The 14,315-nt window shown below is 43.4% G+C and overlaps 1 protein-coding gene across 1 annotated transcript in view; it reads right to left on the reverse strand.

Annotated features, from left to right (window-relative positions):
* CFAP61 (cilia and flagella associated protein 61) overlaps positions 1–14,315 on the reverse strand; it is a 99,906-nt gene that overhangs the window by 52,747 nt on the left and 32,844 nt on the right. Inside the window, exon 18 of the mRNA XM_066546109.1 lies at positions 3,673–3,800. Coding sequence (XP_066402206.1) covers positions 3,673–3,800 — 128 coding nt within the window. The remainder of the gene's footprint in view (positions 1–3,672; positions 3,801–14,315) is intronic.

Genomic DNA, 14,315 nt, shown 5'->3' on the forward strand with positions numbered 1-14,315 from the left:
AAGAAGTAAGGAATATTCAAATATAAATAGTAACAAGAAAAAAAATCTACAAATACTTACAAATTTCAAATGTGAAAGAACAGTTTGGGCTAAGAGATGTGTTTGCATATGTTCCAATGGCAAGTATTTCAAGTTGAAAAAATCTTATTTAAAACTGCAGACAGTCTCAAAAGCAAGATTGTAACGATAAAATAAGCCCATATTGATGCTAATTGAGCCTCATTTTCTGGCAGAGGCTGTTAGGAAGGCTGCTCCTGACCCACATCCTCTGCCCTGTTTATGGCTTGTATCAGTCACTGCCAGCGTTCATTGTGATGCCGACTGCGTGACAAGGCCAGCTCTGACCCATCTGATTTATCTCTGTCACAACTTGAGCTCTGCTCACCAGAAGTGATGGAAGGCAAACAATGACTGAGGGATGCAGCCTGGTGACACTGAGCACATGGCCTGGGCTCGCCTTGCTCTGAAGGGAAGGCAGAGGGAAGCACATGTGTGTCAGCTCATGTGGCAAAGACAGATAGGACAAAACAGTGGGCATCACTAACCCATTCATTGCATGTTAGCTCTGTGATCAGCAAGTAAGCACTAACTATTTAATTAGTCAACTAATTAGTGACAGGCAACATGGAAGGCTTCAGATGTTCCCAGACAAATGCAAAGATAAAAAGCCTAATTAACGATCAAGCATTATGCTAACTACAGCCAAACAGGCCAGATGTGTGGGATATTGTGTGCCCCAGTGCTGCCAGATAACAGGCTCTGACAGGAACCCTGCTCAAACCCTGCCACCTCAGAGCTGATCCTGGGTACACCAAGCTCCCAGCAGGAGACACTGTCCTGCAGTAAAAAATCCAGGCTTACTGTGCTGGATTCCAATTCGACTTTGAGAAAAAAAATCCAGGCTTTTGATAATAATGTACTTTAATCCATCTGGTTCTTAAATGCAATAATTATTTTCATGCGCCCATAGGAAGAAGGAAATAAATTTCACAACAATTTCATATTAAATATTGTGATTTTAGGCACCATTCCTTTATAGCTATCTGATGTAGCATGTTCTGTACATTCCAATATCCTCAGAGAAGTCATTGTTTACATCAGGTTTTGGATTAAGGACGTTTTCAAGACCATGGATTAAAAATGGTTTTCCCTATAATCGAAGACAATAGTAATTTCCACAGCTGTATGCTAAGAGGTGGATAAAAGCCAATGGGTTCCCAACACTGGAACCAGTGACAAGACACTGCTGGGAGCAAGCTCCACAATCCCTAAGCCAAACTTGCATCCCTGCATTTTGCTCCAGGAACCAGGCATTGGCACTAAGTGGAAACAGTGGGGTTTGTAACCCTATGTCCTTCTGGTCTAACCCTACTGCCCTGCCCATCCCTTTGAAGCTAGCAAAGGAGTGAAGAAAAAAAAAAACCAAAACAACCAAATAAGAACCCACCCACTGTCACATCTGCACCCCCGGAGCTGCTGTCACACCAAGAGCTGGCCAGGCAACGGGTCTGTCCCTGCTACTGCAGTGCTGCTGCCTCCATCAGGCACCTGGCCCTCCAGCAAAAAACAAAAAATCACTGTGCATCCTCAAGAAAAGAAGCTCTACAGCTGAAAACATACCTGCACATGCTGCCTGAGCAGCATGGGAAAGTCTAAAGCTCCTTTGGAGTTTGGGTGGGTGAGCAGTGGTGCCATGACTGCCCTGTGGCACTGCACCCCGGGATGTGCTGCCCATGGCACAACAAGAAGTGTTCTGCCATGGGGCAGCAGAGCTCATTCTCAGGGTCATTTCTCTGCTTAATGCAAAATGGATCTCTTCAGTCTCAAAGAAGTTGAAAACACTTGCAAGATCGAGTTTCAATAATTGCCACATCAGTAAGTGAATTATATTTATGTGTTTCCATGGTGACTGGTAATGAAAAATAATTAAGTATGAAGAATAATGATGAGAAAACGACTTCCTCTTTTTAAGGATTAGGGCTCACAAATTGATTCAGTCCAGCTATTTTTAGTGCAAGTAACCTTTGCAGGGAATATTAGAAAATTATGAGTAAATTAAACTAAATTGTTTTTAAAGGCCTTCACACTGATCAGGAGGCTATTTGCTGCTGATGTGAAAATTAAAACCTAATCTTTTGCAAATTTATCCCTCTATTAATATAAATTTTGTGACACTGCACTAAGTGCTGGTTCTGAGGTTCTCTGAGCAGCACCCCATGTCTGACAAGCCAAGACAAGCTCAAGGAGGATGTGTCCTGCAACAACTCTGCCAGAGTTGGGTTCAAATTCAAGCCCTGCTGCAAAGGCTCAGCCGAGGGAGCTCTGAGGGCAACACCTGCAAAGGCCTGTTCACTATGAACAGACTCAGCTCTAAAGGTCAGGTTTAACTGAATTTGGGGTGGAACTCAAAGCCTAAAAGGTGCTGAAAGCAAGAGGATGAGGGGAAACTATTTACTCTAAGATGAGATGCTTTACAGGAAGTCAAGAACTAAGAGAAGGGCAAGAAGCAGAAATTTTCTTCTACACTGCTCCAGCAATACAACATCTATATACCACTTAACTTATTCCTCTCTTGATGTATTGAAAATATCATTTGTGATGTTATCAATGGTTGTTGTAGAAATACAAACTCTTGGCTTAACTGAAAAAAGAAAAAAAGGCAGAATTTTCCATTCTCCGTCCCCCACAAAAGCACCAGACAACTCTCTCAGTTCTTGCTGCATCTTGTAAGAATCATGTTTGGATTTTGAATTTTATATTCATTTCTGCATGTCTTTCTAGTATGTGTGATTAAACTCTGCATCAAAGGAACTGCATTCTCACAGTCTGACTGCCCAGTAAGCCCCTGGGGAGTCCCACAGTGAGACAGCAGAGAGAGCACCCTGTCCTCGTGTTAGGAAGGCTGTAAACAGCAGAACTCATCCACAGGTTTCCCTGCCTTAACTTAGGGAAAGGGGGATCCAGACAGGTTTGGGATCCCACCAGGAACAACTGGCTTTAAAGGACAATACTGCTTGGGGCCATTGACTCCACCTCCCCTCACAAGACTGCAGTTTAAGAACAATGGCCAAAGCAACTTTAGGTGTTCTCAACACACATTTTCAACATGCCTTCACCTTAAGGTGCAACCAGGAGTTGCTTGGAATCCTGTGAGTCCCAAGGCACCCAGGATGCCAGCACCCATCTCTCCATCCACACTGGAATCCTGTGAGTCCAAGGCATCCAGGATGCCAGCACCCATCTCTCCATCCACACTGGAATCCTGTGAGTCCCAAGGCATCCAGGATGCCAGCACCCATCTCTCCATCCACACTGGAATCCTGTGAGTCCAAGGCATCCAGGATGCCAGCACCCATCTCTCCATCCACACTGGAATCCTGTGAGTCCCAAGGCACCCAGGATGCCAGCACCCATCTCTCCATCCACACTGGAATCCTGTGAGTCCCAAGGCATCCAGGATGCCAGCACCCATCTCTCCATCCACACTGGAATCCTGTGAGTCCCAAGGCATCCAGGATGCCAGCACCCATCTCTCCATCCACACATGCTCAGACATTTAACACCCAGTACATTGAGAGAGACTCAAGGAATGCTTTAAATGCAAGAAACACCCCCCTTGATACAGAAGGGAACACATCCTTTTCAGCAAAGGAAATAAAATTAAAAACTTACCAAAAAACCAGTGTTTCCAGAAAAGAGATTCCAACGTCAGATGCACCAACCACCACAATTCTAGTATTGATACACACTTTTGGTTCCAGCACCAGCTTTCGATTTATGAGGTTCAAAGAATATTTCAGCTGTTAAAAAAATACATAAGACATAGAAATGCATTTAAAAAAACAGTCAAAGCCTGCTAGGAATCATTAAACTCTCAGTGATGCATTGCCTTGCATTCACACAAAACTTCTTATGGCTCACTGACATGACTAATACCATTTTTCTGTGGACAGCACCAGATAAGTAGTACTAAAATATGAGGAATATGTGCATGTTTAATAGGTCACAGAAAATTACAAGAGCTGAATGGTCTGGTTTCTGCTGAGTAAGATGCCCTGTAATCCTTGCAGGAGAGGACAAAACACTGCCTCTTCTATCACTCACTGCCATTTATCAAACACCTCAAGAACTGGTATTTAGGTACTGCTAAGGCCATTTTTATACCTCCTAGAGCAGTTTTTACTCTTGCTGGTTTATTTATGGAAATGGTTTTACTAGTAAATTAATTAGGAACTTACATTTTGAGTGGTTGTGTGTTTAATTGAAAACTCCCTTTCCAAAATTATACCTCTCTTTTCTTAAGCACAGAGCACCTACCTGGAAAGCCAGGTTGCCACACAAGTAAAAGAGGAGCTCAATGCCACTGGGACCAGTTCTCCAGTCACAAATCTTACTGCCACGTTGGTAGTTACTAATTTCAGCTTCCACATCACTTCATGCACATTCTGACTAGGGGAATAAACTCCATGAGGGTTTTTTCCATGTGTCTCTAGGTCTCACTACCTAATAGGGATTCTCAAAGCAAATATGCAGCTAAGAGACAAGAGATATTACTGCATTTGACAGGTTGGTGGCTTTTTTTCACCTTGACTATATTTAGGTTTCAAATTTCTGATGAAAGACAAGGAAATACTTTCCATCTCACAGTACAACACACTTAGCACTTTTCCTACTGCTCTGGGTTGCCTATATTCCCATTTCGCAGAATGGATAACTGCAGGTTCATAAATGTACTGGGAAGACCAATACAAAATGGAGCCACTTTTGTTATTTGTCAGACACTTCTCCTATAAATTCCTGCTGTGGCACTCAAGAAGGAAGCAATCTAAGGCTTCTAACAGGTTTTCCTCTACTACAGATAGGAGACAGCACCAGTAAAATTAAGTCCTCTAAATTCCTCCCATGGTAGTACAGTAGAAATACATTCTCTATGTATCAGCTGACAGAGTAACTCACTAGATGAAGAGTGCTTTCTTTAAAAGCTGTGGTAATTATATGGGCCTTCTCAATAAGTACATAGCACGTTGAGATCCCCAAGAGCTCTTTAGTGCAATGTCTTTGCACTGGTGGAACTCCACAGCTGAGGTTTCAGCACAGCCCCACTACACTGTGTAACTCCCGAGAGTGCTGTCCTGTTCCCCTAAGGAAGCATTATGGATCAATTCCCTGCCCAATGGCATGACTGCACAGCAAGTCATTCAGAATGTGGCAAAATTAAATGTCACCTTTGGTCAGGCAACATTATTTTTTACTGCCAGATAAATGTTCTTTGAGGTGCAGTTCACCACAGTGCAACGATGACATCCAGTGGTGAGCCAGATTCATCTCAGGGACTGGACTGCCCTGGGAAAATTCCAGAAGATATCTCAAAAAGTATGCCAGCCCAGGGTGGCTGCTTAATGGTGGTCAGCTGGGTGGCAGCCAGCACAGGCCCTCAGTGAAGAATGCCTTGCTGAGGAACAGAACCACTATGCTACTCCAAACCAGGTTTGCACAGGACACAGGCAAGTCCCTACAGAGAACCTCCATCATCCCATTTAAAGCCAGTGCTCTTGAAATGGTTGAACACTTCTTACACAAGGCTCTGCCAGCAAAAAGGGTTTTAATCATAAATTAAATAATACAGACTACATCTGTAACATTTCCACATTTCAGAAGCTGAAAAAGCCCTTTGTATTTCCCTGGAAGTGTACATCTTTAGAAAAGATTTTAGGAAATGAGAAGAACGAGCGCCAAGTATTACAGACATCCCCCACTACTTAAAATCAAACTCAGACTGCATTTCTTATGCTAAATGGTTATGCCCCAGCTACAGGAGTTCTTGCTCTGCTGACATGTGTGGAGCCCTCCCAGTCCCACAATCAGCCATGGAGGACTCTGTGCCCTCACCTCAGTATTCACATTCCTGGGATTGGCAGACAGCAATTCTGACAGGCTGGGTTTTGCTGCACACACAGACTTGCAACTTCCTAGAAAAGCAAGAGTTTTCCTCCTTCTGGAGGAAAAGTGATTAAGTGATATTTGTGTTGCAATGGAGCTCTTAATAAATTAATAAAATGGTAAAAAAACATAAAAATAAACTACTTGTAATGTACCAAATCAATGAAAATAGGCAAGAATGCCAGGAGAAAACAGCACAAACCAAACAGGCCTCAAGGCAATGCCAAGTTCAAACATCTCCTACTGCTGTGCTGGTGGTTTATTTTAATGCACTGCAGCAATGAAAGCAGGAATACAATTTCCCTGCAAAGAGTTGTCCAATTTACAAAACAGCCCCTGTATCAGTGACACAAAGGCAGCCTATGAGCAGAATATAACCTGGTTTGTTCCCTACACAACAGCCCCAGCACCAACAGCTGTCATGCTCCAGAAATCACCTTTCTGCAGCTAAGCACACTAAACAGCCCCAGGGAGTAAGGAATTAGATGGACTGGTCCCATAATACCACCTATTTTAACAAAATGTCAGGACAAACAGCTACCTGTGCTCCCCAGAGGGGTAATCAGACATCATAATTGACAGGTCAATAGCAAACTAACATGTTTGTTTAGTATCCAATCTATTAAATAAACCAGCAATCATTAACTAATGCAAGGCAAAAAGCATTAATTGCCATTGGTAGAAAAGGCGTATGTAGAAAGGAGGATTTTCTTTGGTTTTCAGATGATTATTTGGGGTACTGGCACCCTTACCTCCCATGCTGTTCCTGTCTGGATGCAAAGGAGCTGGCAGGGGTGGCCATGGGTAGTGCTGGCCCTTGGCATCAGCCCATGGGGCTATTCCTGCACATAGACAGCCAGGGCCATCACTCTGAGCCTTCACACTGGACCTTGTTAAAACAGTGATGCAGCCCCCAGACAGTGACAACACAGCCCCTGCATGGAACCATGGCTTTCACTTAAAATCTCACAACACAACATGGGCCAGAGCAGGACTCATCTATGGCATCCAGAGCCCACACATCCTTCTACCCCAAGCAACCAACGGAAAAAGAGTCATGAAATATTGATTAGGTTTCAGCAAACACATTGTTTCCTTTGCACTTTCCAAACACATACAACTTCATGTCCAGCTTTCCTGTTTGCTTTGCACATGCCTTGGGAATGGATTCATGGTACATTACTCACGACTTTATATTAGATGTTGATGGTACAAACTCACATCCAGAATATTTTGAGGCTCCTTTTAGTTCTGTTTTTAAACATTGGACCTTGGGATAGCTGTAGGTTTTCAACATATATTTATAATAATTGTTCTACAATAAGTCAGGGTTTACATTAGCTTCATTCTAACAAACAAAACCATGGAAATTGAACACCCAAAAATACAAAACCAAAAATTTGGACAAAGTATTTCAGCCCTGACAGGAAGAAAACAGCACTGTGTTCTGAACTGGGCACTGGAAAGTCTATCCCAGTAACACTCAGCGGTGTGTCAGAGCTGCTGCAGTCCACTCTGGGGCTCCATAATGTGGCAGAATTTGCAGCATCACAGAATCCTTTCGTTTGGAAAAGACCTCTAAGGCCATCAACTCTGACCTCTGACCATTAAACTTAGGCTTGACTTTATTAGACCCTGAGGATTTGGGCTTTGCCCAGCTAAACGCACTGAAGTGTTGGCTGCAGTTCAAGTACCTAGCAGCGGTTCACAATCAGAAGGGCTGCTCGGGGCACTGCATGGCAAACACGGGGCAGCCTCGTCTGTTGTGTTCTTGGCATCTTCACTGATCCATCACTACGGCTTGGAGGGGCCTTCCCAGCCCTGGCTTGTGGGATTCTACATCTGCCTGCAGTGCTTTTGTTTTATTTCAACATTTGTTACTGAGAAATCCCAGTGATAGTTACTGCTCTGGAGGATCCACATGATATGAGCTGTTACTGCAAAAACCATCAGAAGCAGTGAAAGCAATTAACAAAGCTGTTAGCAGAGTAGTGCTGAGCTCAGCAACAGCGACAGGCAAACAAGAAGGTGAGCAAACAGCTATTTTAATTTCAAGCTCCATTTGAACCACAAGTTAAAAAAAGAAACATCAATGTTTACCAAGGCGATATGAACAAAACAGATTGGAAAATGCAAGCTTTTCCAGCCTGCATTAGGAATTGTTTTCTAAATACTAGCTACATTCCAAAAAGCCTCATTAGAAATCTCTGTAAACACGTTTTCAAAAACTGTTTCCAAGCATTCACAGACTTATACAAACACCAGAAACAGCAGTAAAAGAAACAGAGATGAAGAGTGCAGCCTTAATTGTTTTGTCTTCGTCAAAGAACCCATCTTTAGGAACTGTGGCTTGGACAGATAACAGCTCACCTCTACAGAATATTTTCATCTACGGATCCCCAAAGCCTTTTTGGATGAAGTCAGTATTATTACACCATTATTATGCCTACATGGGTAAATGCTGATCTTCAGCTTCTGGAAAAAGCCACCTCTATACTCATAACCAATCATATGCCAGTCCCTATGGCTCCATACAAAACCAGGGATTTCCTGCTTGACTCCAACCAGCAGCAGAAGAGAGCAGAGCATGGACACATCTCTTTAATTTCCTCATAGAACCACTGTTACCATGGTAAAAAGATGCTCTTTTTCCCTTTGAGCACTGACATTTGGATCCCCAGCCCAGAGAGGGCTGGGCAGTTCACACTCCTGTAAGGACCTGACTATTGCTTGCTGCTCTGCTTCAAAGGCCAAAGAAATGAACTCAGAATGGTGCCACTTTCAGAGAGCTCAGTTCTCCCCTGTTTTTCTGGGAAGAAAGGGAAGGACAGGAAGGCACAGGAATTCAATCAAAGCATTCAAGATGGCAAGGGGGTAAAGCACATGGCTCTAGTCCTCTTGACAGCAGCCATTGCTTCCCAGGTCATCTGTCTATGGCTTATTCTTCAAGGCAGGAGGAAAGAGAGTGGCAAATACAAACTTGGGGCTTTGGCCAAGGACTGAACCCATTAGCTCCACATCCCTCTGAGAGAGAAGCAAGCCTGACAGTCCCTGGAGAAAGAAGCCCTACAGGGACCCCTGGCCTGAGCACCGGAGCAGCAGACAAGGGGCAGCTTGCACTGGTCTCTGGTCACACTGAGCCAGCCTGCACAGGCAGCTGCCCACACACACCTACAGCAGCGACAGAACAGAGCCAGAGCAAGAGAAGGCACAGACACCTCATGTACAGACTCAGGGCAGCAGAGGAAGCAATTTAAATATACTGAACTCACTGAAAAACATAAGAGGTATAAAGTGAAAAGCTTGAAAAAAACAGAATAAAAATTATAACATTTCATACTGAAAATAATGGACGTGAGGTAACAAATAATAGTCCAGGATATGAGGGGAGATTGATTAGTAGGGTCAGCAAATCATGTTTTAGTGAAAGCAGACTTCCATGGCAAAAATAGTTGTTTCCTCCTTATAAACTGGAATTACCAATCTAACAAACAGCTTTGAAAAAGCTTTAAGCCAAGTCTGACCTGTTTGTAAGCAGAAGTGCCTATTTCAGTTTACTGCAAATGTCATTAACACCTGTACAGCACTGACACCAGGCTTTCAAAACAAAGATAGGTCATCTTACTTTTAATTTCACACATGCACATAAGTGGTAAACATTCCTGTTAATAATGCCATCTGGTGCCTCCCACAACGGTGTGACACTCAGCCTTCCAAACAAAATGTAATGGCAGCATCGCACAAACCCCACTGACATTTACAGTGAGGAAATTTGTTATCAGCCTCACTTCAGAACGCCTGTTTGTGTGCCTACTGGTGCCATAAAACCATCACCTTCACCAGTCAAGGGGAAGAACAATAAATAATGGATTTTCATCCATGCACATACTACAAAAGCATTAAAAATTCATTACTCAAGCACATGAACATCTTAAGCAACAGTTACTGCTTTAAAAATTCATACTACTTCCCTGGTTAAGTGAAAACTATCCACAGCAAGCCTTTGTTTGTAATCCCAGCATCCACACACAAATTGTAACATGAAGGAACTCTGCCATTTTAACTTTGATACATGAGCCTTGATATTTAAAATGCAGGGAATTCTCTTGCCCATCCTCCCTAAGCTCTCTGCTATATTTGCTCTTTATCTTAGTAGAGGCCTAATGATGAAAACAAACCCCAAACCCTGAAAAACCTACCATATTTTAGCCATATTCAGTACATTCCAGTGCTTCAACTGCATATAAATAGAACTGAAACTGCCAGAATGAACTTTTATTTGCTACAGGTATGCTACCAAGCCAGTACACACTTAGCTCCAAGGCAGACAGAGGGTAAAATAGCAGTGACTGCTTCCCCTGAGTTACTCCAGGCACTGCTGTTCCAGAAGCACCTCCTGGAGCAGAGTTGGCTGCTCCTGTGGCCGTGCCTGCAGACCAGAACAGGGAATGGCCAGTGCCCAGCATGGGCATACACTTCAAAGCAGAGGCTCTGCTGCTTCACAGAACTTGTGCCTCTCCCTCTCCACCTTCTTGATATTTTTCTGTGGATACATAAGGTGACAAACCATGCAGTTTGCACTCTCAGCTGCAGTTGGAAGCAAAGAGCTTTGTTTGCTCAGAACAGATTGTTCTGTGGCAGCCTCTGTGAACAGCCTCTCCATGTTTTAAATTTTGATTTTAAGTCCTTTGAATTACAACTGAGCTAAAATTTTCAGGCTGTACACTGTGGTCTGGCTGGACAGCAAGGAGTTGTTAACAGTCAAATTATCAATTCGGAGTCCTTTCTGTTCCTCTGCCTGCACAGGTCAAGGTAAAGGCTTGTGCTCAGTCTGGGCACTAATGAAAGGTTCAGACAGCTGGTAATGAACAGGTCTAAAGACCAGAAAGTAGAAGCCACAGAGAGTAAGTAAATAAAGTAGAGCCCCAGGAGTTTGTTGGAGGGGACACCAGCATCTAGGGATGAGTTTTCTATAGAAACGCTCCTTTAGATCAATTTCATTTTTGTTTTTTTAAACAAGCTTCCCCACAAGAGAAAATTTGTCAAGTTCAAAAATGTTTTGGATTTTTTTCTGGTTTTATCTGATAGCTAATTTCTCCTTTTTTTTTTTACAAAACATGGTAAACATATACTCTTTTAAAGTCCTGCAATTTTATAATGGACATAAAAACCTCAGAGAATAGAGAATCATCCAGGATGGCTCCTACATTCAAACTCATTTCAGTATGTAGTTGTGAACATACACTGCTATGGAACTAGTTCTAGGATGAATATAAAAGCAAGGTTGTATTTTCCTTTCATGTTCTTGTTTTTATTATTTTAAACTGCTCTCAGGCCATTTACTCAAAGCCTTTACCATAACCATCATCATGGAATCAAACAAACACACAAAAATACCACCACACTTCCACTGGAAACTGTTGACTTTGACTTTGCAGTGCCTTGGCCTCCATTTTCTATTTGAACCTCACACTGAACTAACTAAATTTATACAACACTTCATGGGCTTCAGCAACTGTTCTGTCTTTTTATGAGCTGGAGCAGAAAAAACAATTCTAAACTGTGCAATAGAGCCTGACAGCTTGAATGCAGCCATGAAATAAAAACATAATAAACCCAATAGCATGAAAAATAATAAAAGGGCAAAAACAAGGAAATAATTCAACAGATGTGTGCCATTTTTGTTCTTCATTGTGGATCAGTTATTCTTGTTAATTATATCACCTATTCTTCCCTTACATTGATAATTACATGAAGCAGATGGAGAACAGAATGCTCCCAGATGGTGAGAAAGCAAACAAGTTTATAAATTGTTTATTTATGAAGAAATAATTAAGAATTATTTCATTACCTATAGCTTTCTACTCCACCAATAATGACATGCATCGTGAAGGCCAGCAGCACTTTATAAGATATTCAGGATTCTGTTGTAACCGACTGTTTTTCGTGTAACATGACTGCAGTGACTGACAGATGTGCAAACCAGAATAATAATCTAATCTGTTTTAACACTGAGGGAATTAAGAGTTTGGATCTTTGGATCTCCTGCCAGTTGGCACTTCAGCACTGGTTGCTGATCCAGAATACAAAAATTAGATATTTCCTTTTGCTCTGGCACAGCTGTACAAAGTGTTTGATCTAATGAGTAGGGCAGGAGCTCTGTCAGGTCTGTGCCCTGAACCCCAGCAGAGCAGATGTGTGGCTGATGCAATTCTGAGCCAAGATGTGGCACCTCTGCCACACTTGCTGCTCAACAGGTGTCCTAAAGTCTGGACACCTCAGGAGTAGATGCAAATTAGCAACTGTGTCATTCCTGAGGGCTGCAGGACTTAATGGGAGGCAAGCTTAACATCTCCTGCTTTGTGCCTTCTCAGACTAGCCTTACCCAATTTATCCAAATCTCTTCAGCAGAGCAATGGGAGACAGAATTTGGTAGGAACAGACACACAAAATCAGCAGCAAAATGTATTTCCAATCTCAAAGTAAGGAAGAATTTACAGCCCTTCAGGAAATGGAGCCACTGCCTGGGGAGTGGCAGGGTTCCTGGGGCAAAGATGAAGCAGCACAGAGCTGTGGTTTAAGAGAATAAGTGAAAAAATGTGTGATGGCCTTAAAACCTACAGCAAAGCATTCATGAAAAGGAGAGGAAATAGGAGAGGAGCAGGGAGAGCTCCTAAGCTCTGTATTTCTCTGGAGTCATAATCATTTTAGCAATAAGCCACCACACACACCAAAAGCCTGTCTCAAACCAGAAACAAGACTGAACCAGGGGAAATGCCACAAGGTCCTGGAGAGAACAGGGGGAGTGGAGAACTGCAGGTAAATGACCACACAGGTAACAGTTGGCTCTGTGGAGTTATAGGGCAAGTTCCCGGAGTTTAGGAGCACCCTTCTCCAGCTGACACATAGCTCTGACAGAGAGCCCACAGGAGGAAGGACCTATGCTTCCTTTAAAGCCACAAACAGCTCATGCTCCCTGCATGACACAGGAGGGAGCAGGCCAGGAATCCATGGGAGAACAACACATGGCACCTCCCCTTTGGTGGCTTTTCCAGACACCACAGAAGAATAGAGAGAGTTGACAGAGGGACAACAAGAACAAGTTGCCACATATTGTGCTCAACTGATCCAGACCTGCAGAAAAAGCACCTCTCCAGCACGGACAAGATCTACATGGACTGGCAGTGCTCAGGAATTAGTTGAGAGCAGAGCTTCTGTGGTTTAGATGGATGGTTTCTCTTCTGGCTTTGGAAGAAGGAAGCAGGAAAGAGGCCATGCTGCGTGCCCTGGATCTGTATCTATGAGTGAATTCCCTTTGTGCCCTAAGCAGGCTGGAATGTCCTTGGAATGTCCTGGAGAGACAGTGACTGATGGAGCCCCAGGGCTCCCACCTGCACTGAGATACAGAGCCACTGACAGCCCACAGACATCCACACATAAATCAGGAGCCGTGCCTCCACACAGAACTGCTGAGCTGCTCAGCCCCAAGCTCTTACTGGGGAAAAAGACACTCTGCAGCTAGAAAAGGGGAGCAAGAGCCTTTCAAAAAGGGCTGGAACAAGAGGAAGGCAGCTGAAAAACCACCAGATGAGAGACATGTTGATTTGTTGATTACTAGATATCAAGGGGCATCTTGTGGGTATCAAAGCAAGAATATCACCACAATTATCCCCATTACCAGCAACAGATACTCAAGCAACCAATTAGGGCAGGCAATCAATGAAAATTTTACATTTCTGAAATCAACTTGCATTTACAATCCTCATCCTCTAGTTCATGTGACAAATCCTGCCACTACTCCAGAGCACTCTAAAGCAGAATTACAGTGATAACCTGCCCTCCAGCTCATGGGAACAAAGTGGGCACAGATTCACCTCTAGAGGAGCTGCTTTCAAATAGGAGAGGGCAAAGCCCCCTCAGTTTAAACCAGCTTGGTGAGCTGGGATAGAGACACGGGATAAAGAAATGAGAAGTGGTCTCAAATGCTTGGAATCCCTGCTTGCCCAGTCTAAACATCTTGCAAGATCCTGCCCTGGTCTCATTTGAAACCACCAAAACAAAGATGATAGGAGACATTTTCTCCTTACTCCTCTGCAGGTGCTGGCCTCAGACATGTTCCCACTAATTCCTACTCCAGACTCTCTGTCTGCCTTTCACCTTTCTCCCTCTCTTCTCCACACTTTCCTCACAACACAGTTCTCCCACGTCCTTTTCCCCTCACTTCCCAGCCTGTTAGCATCTTCTACAACCAAAATGTGTTTCACCTTGTCTCACTGTATTTCATAAGGTGACACTTCTCAGCCTTTCTGTTCTTCTGAGCCAGCACATTTATCTCCTTGGTGAGACAGGTTGTTCTCTGCCTCACAGATTGCACC

This window comes from Molothrus aeneus, chromosome 3 (genome assembly GCF_037042795.1).
Source record: "Molothrus aeneus isolate 106 chromosome 3, BPBGC_Maene_1.0, whole genome shotgun sequence".
Taxonomy (NCBI): Eukaryota; Metazoa; Chordata; class Aves; order Passeriformes; family Icteridae; genus Molothrus; species Molothrus aeneus.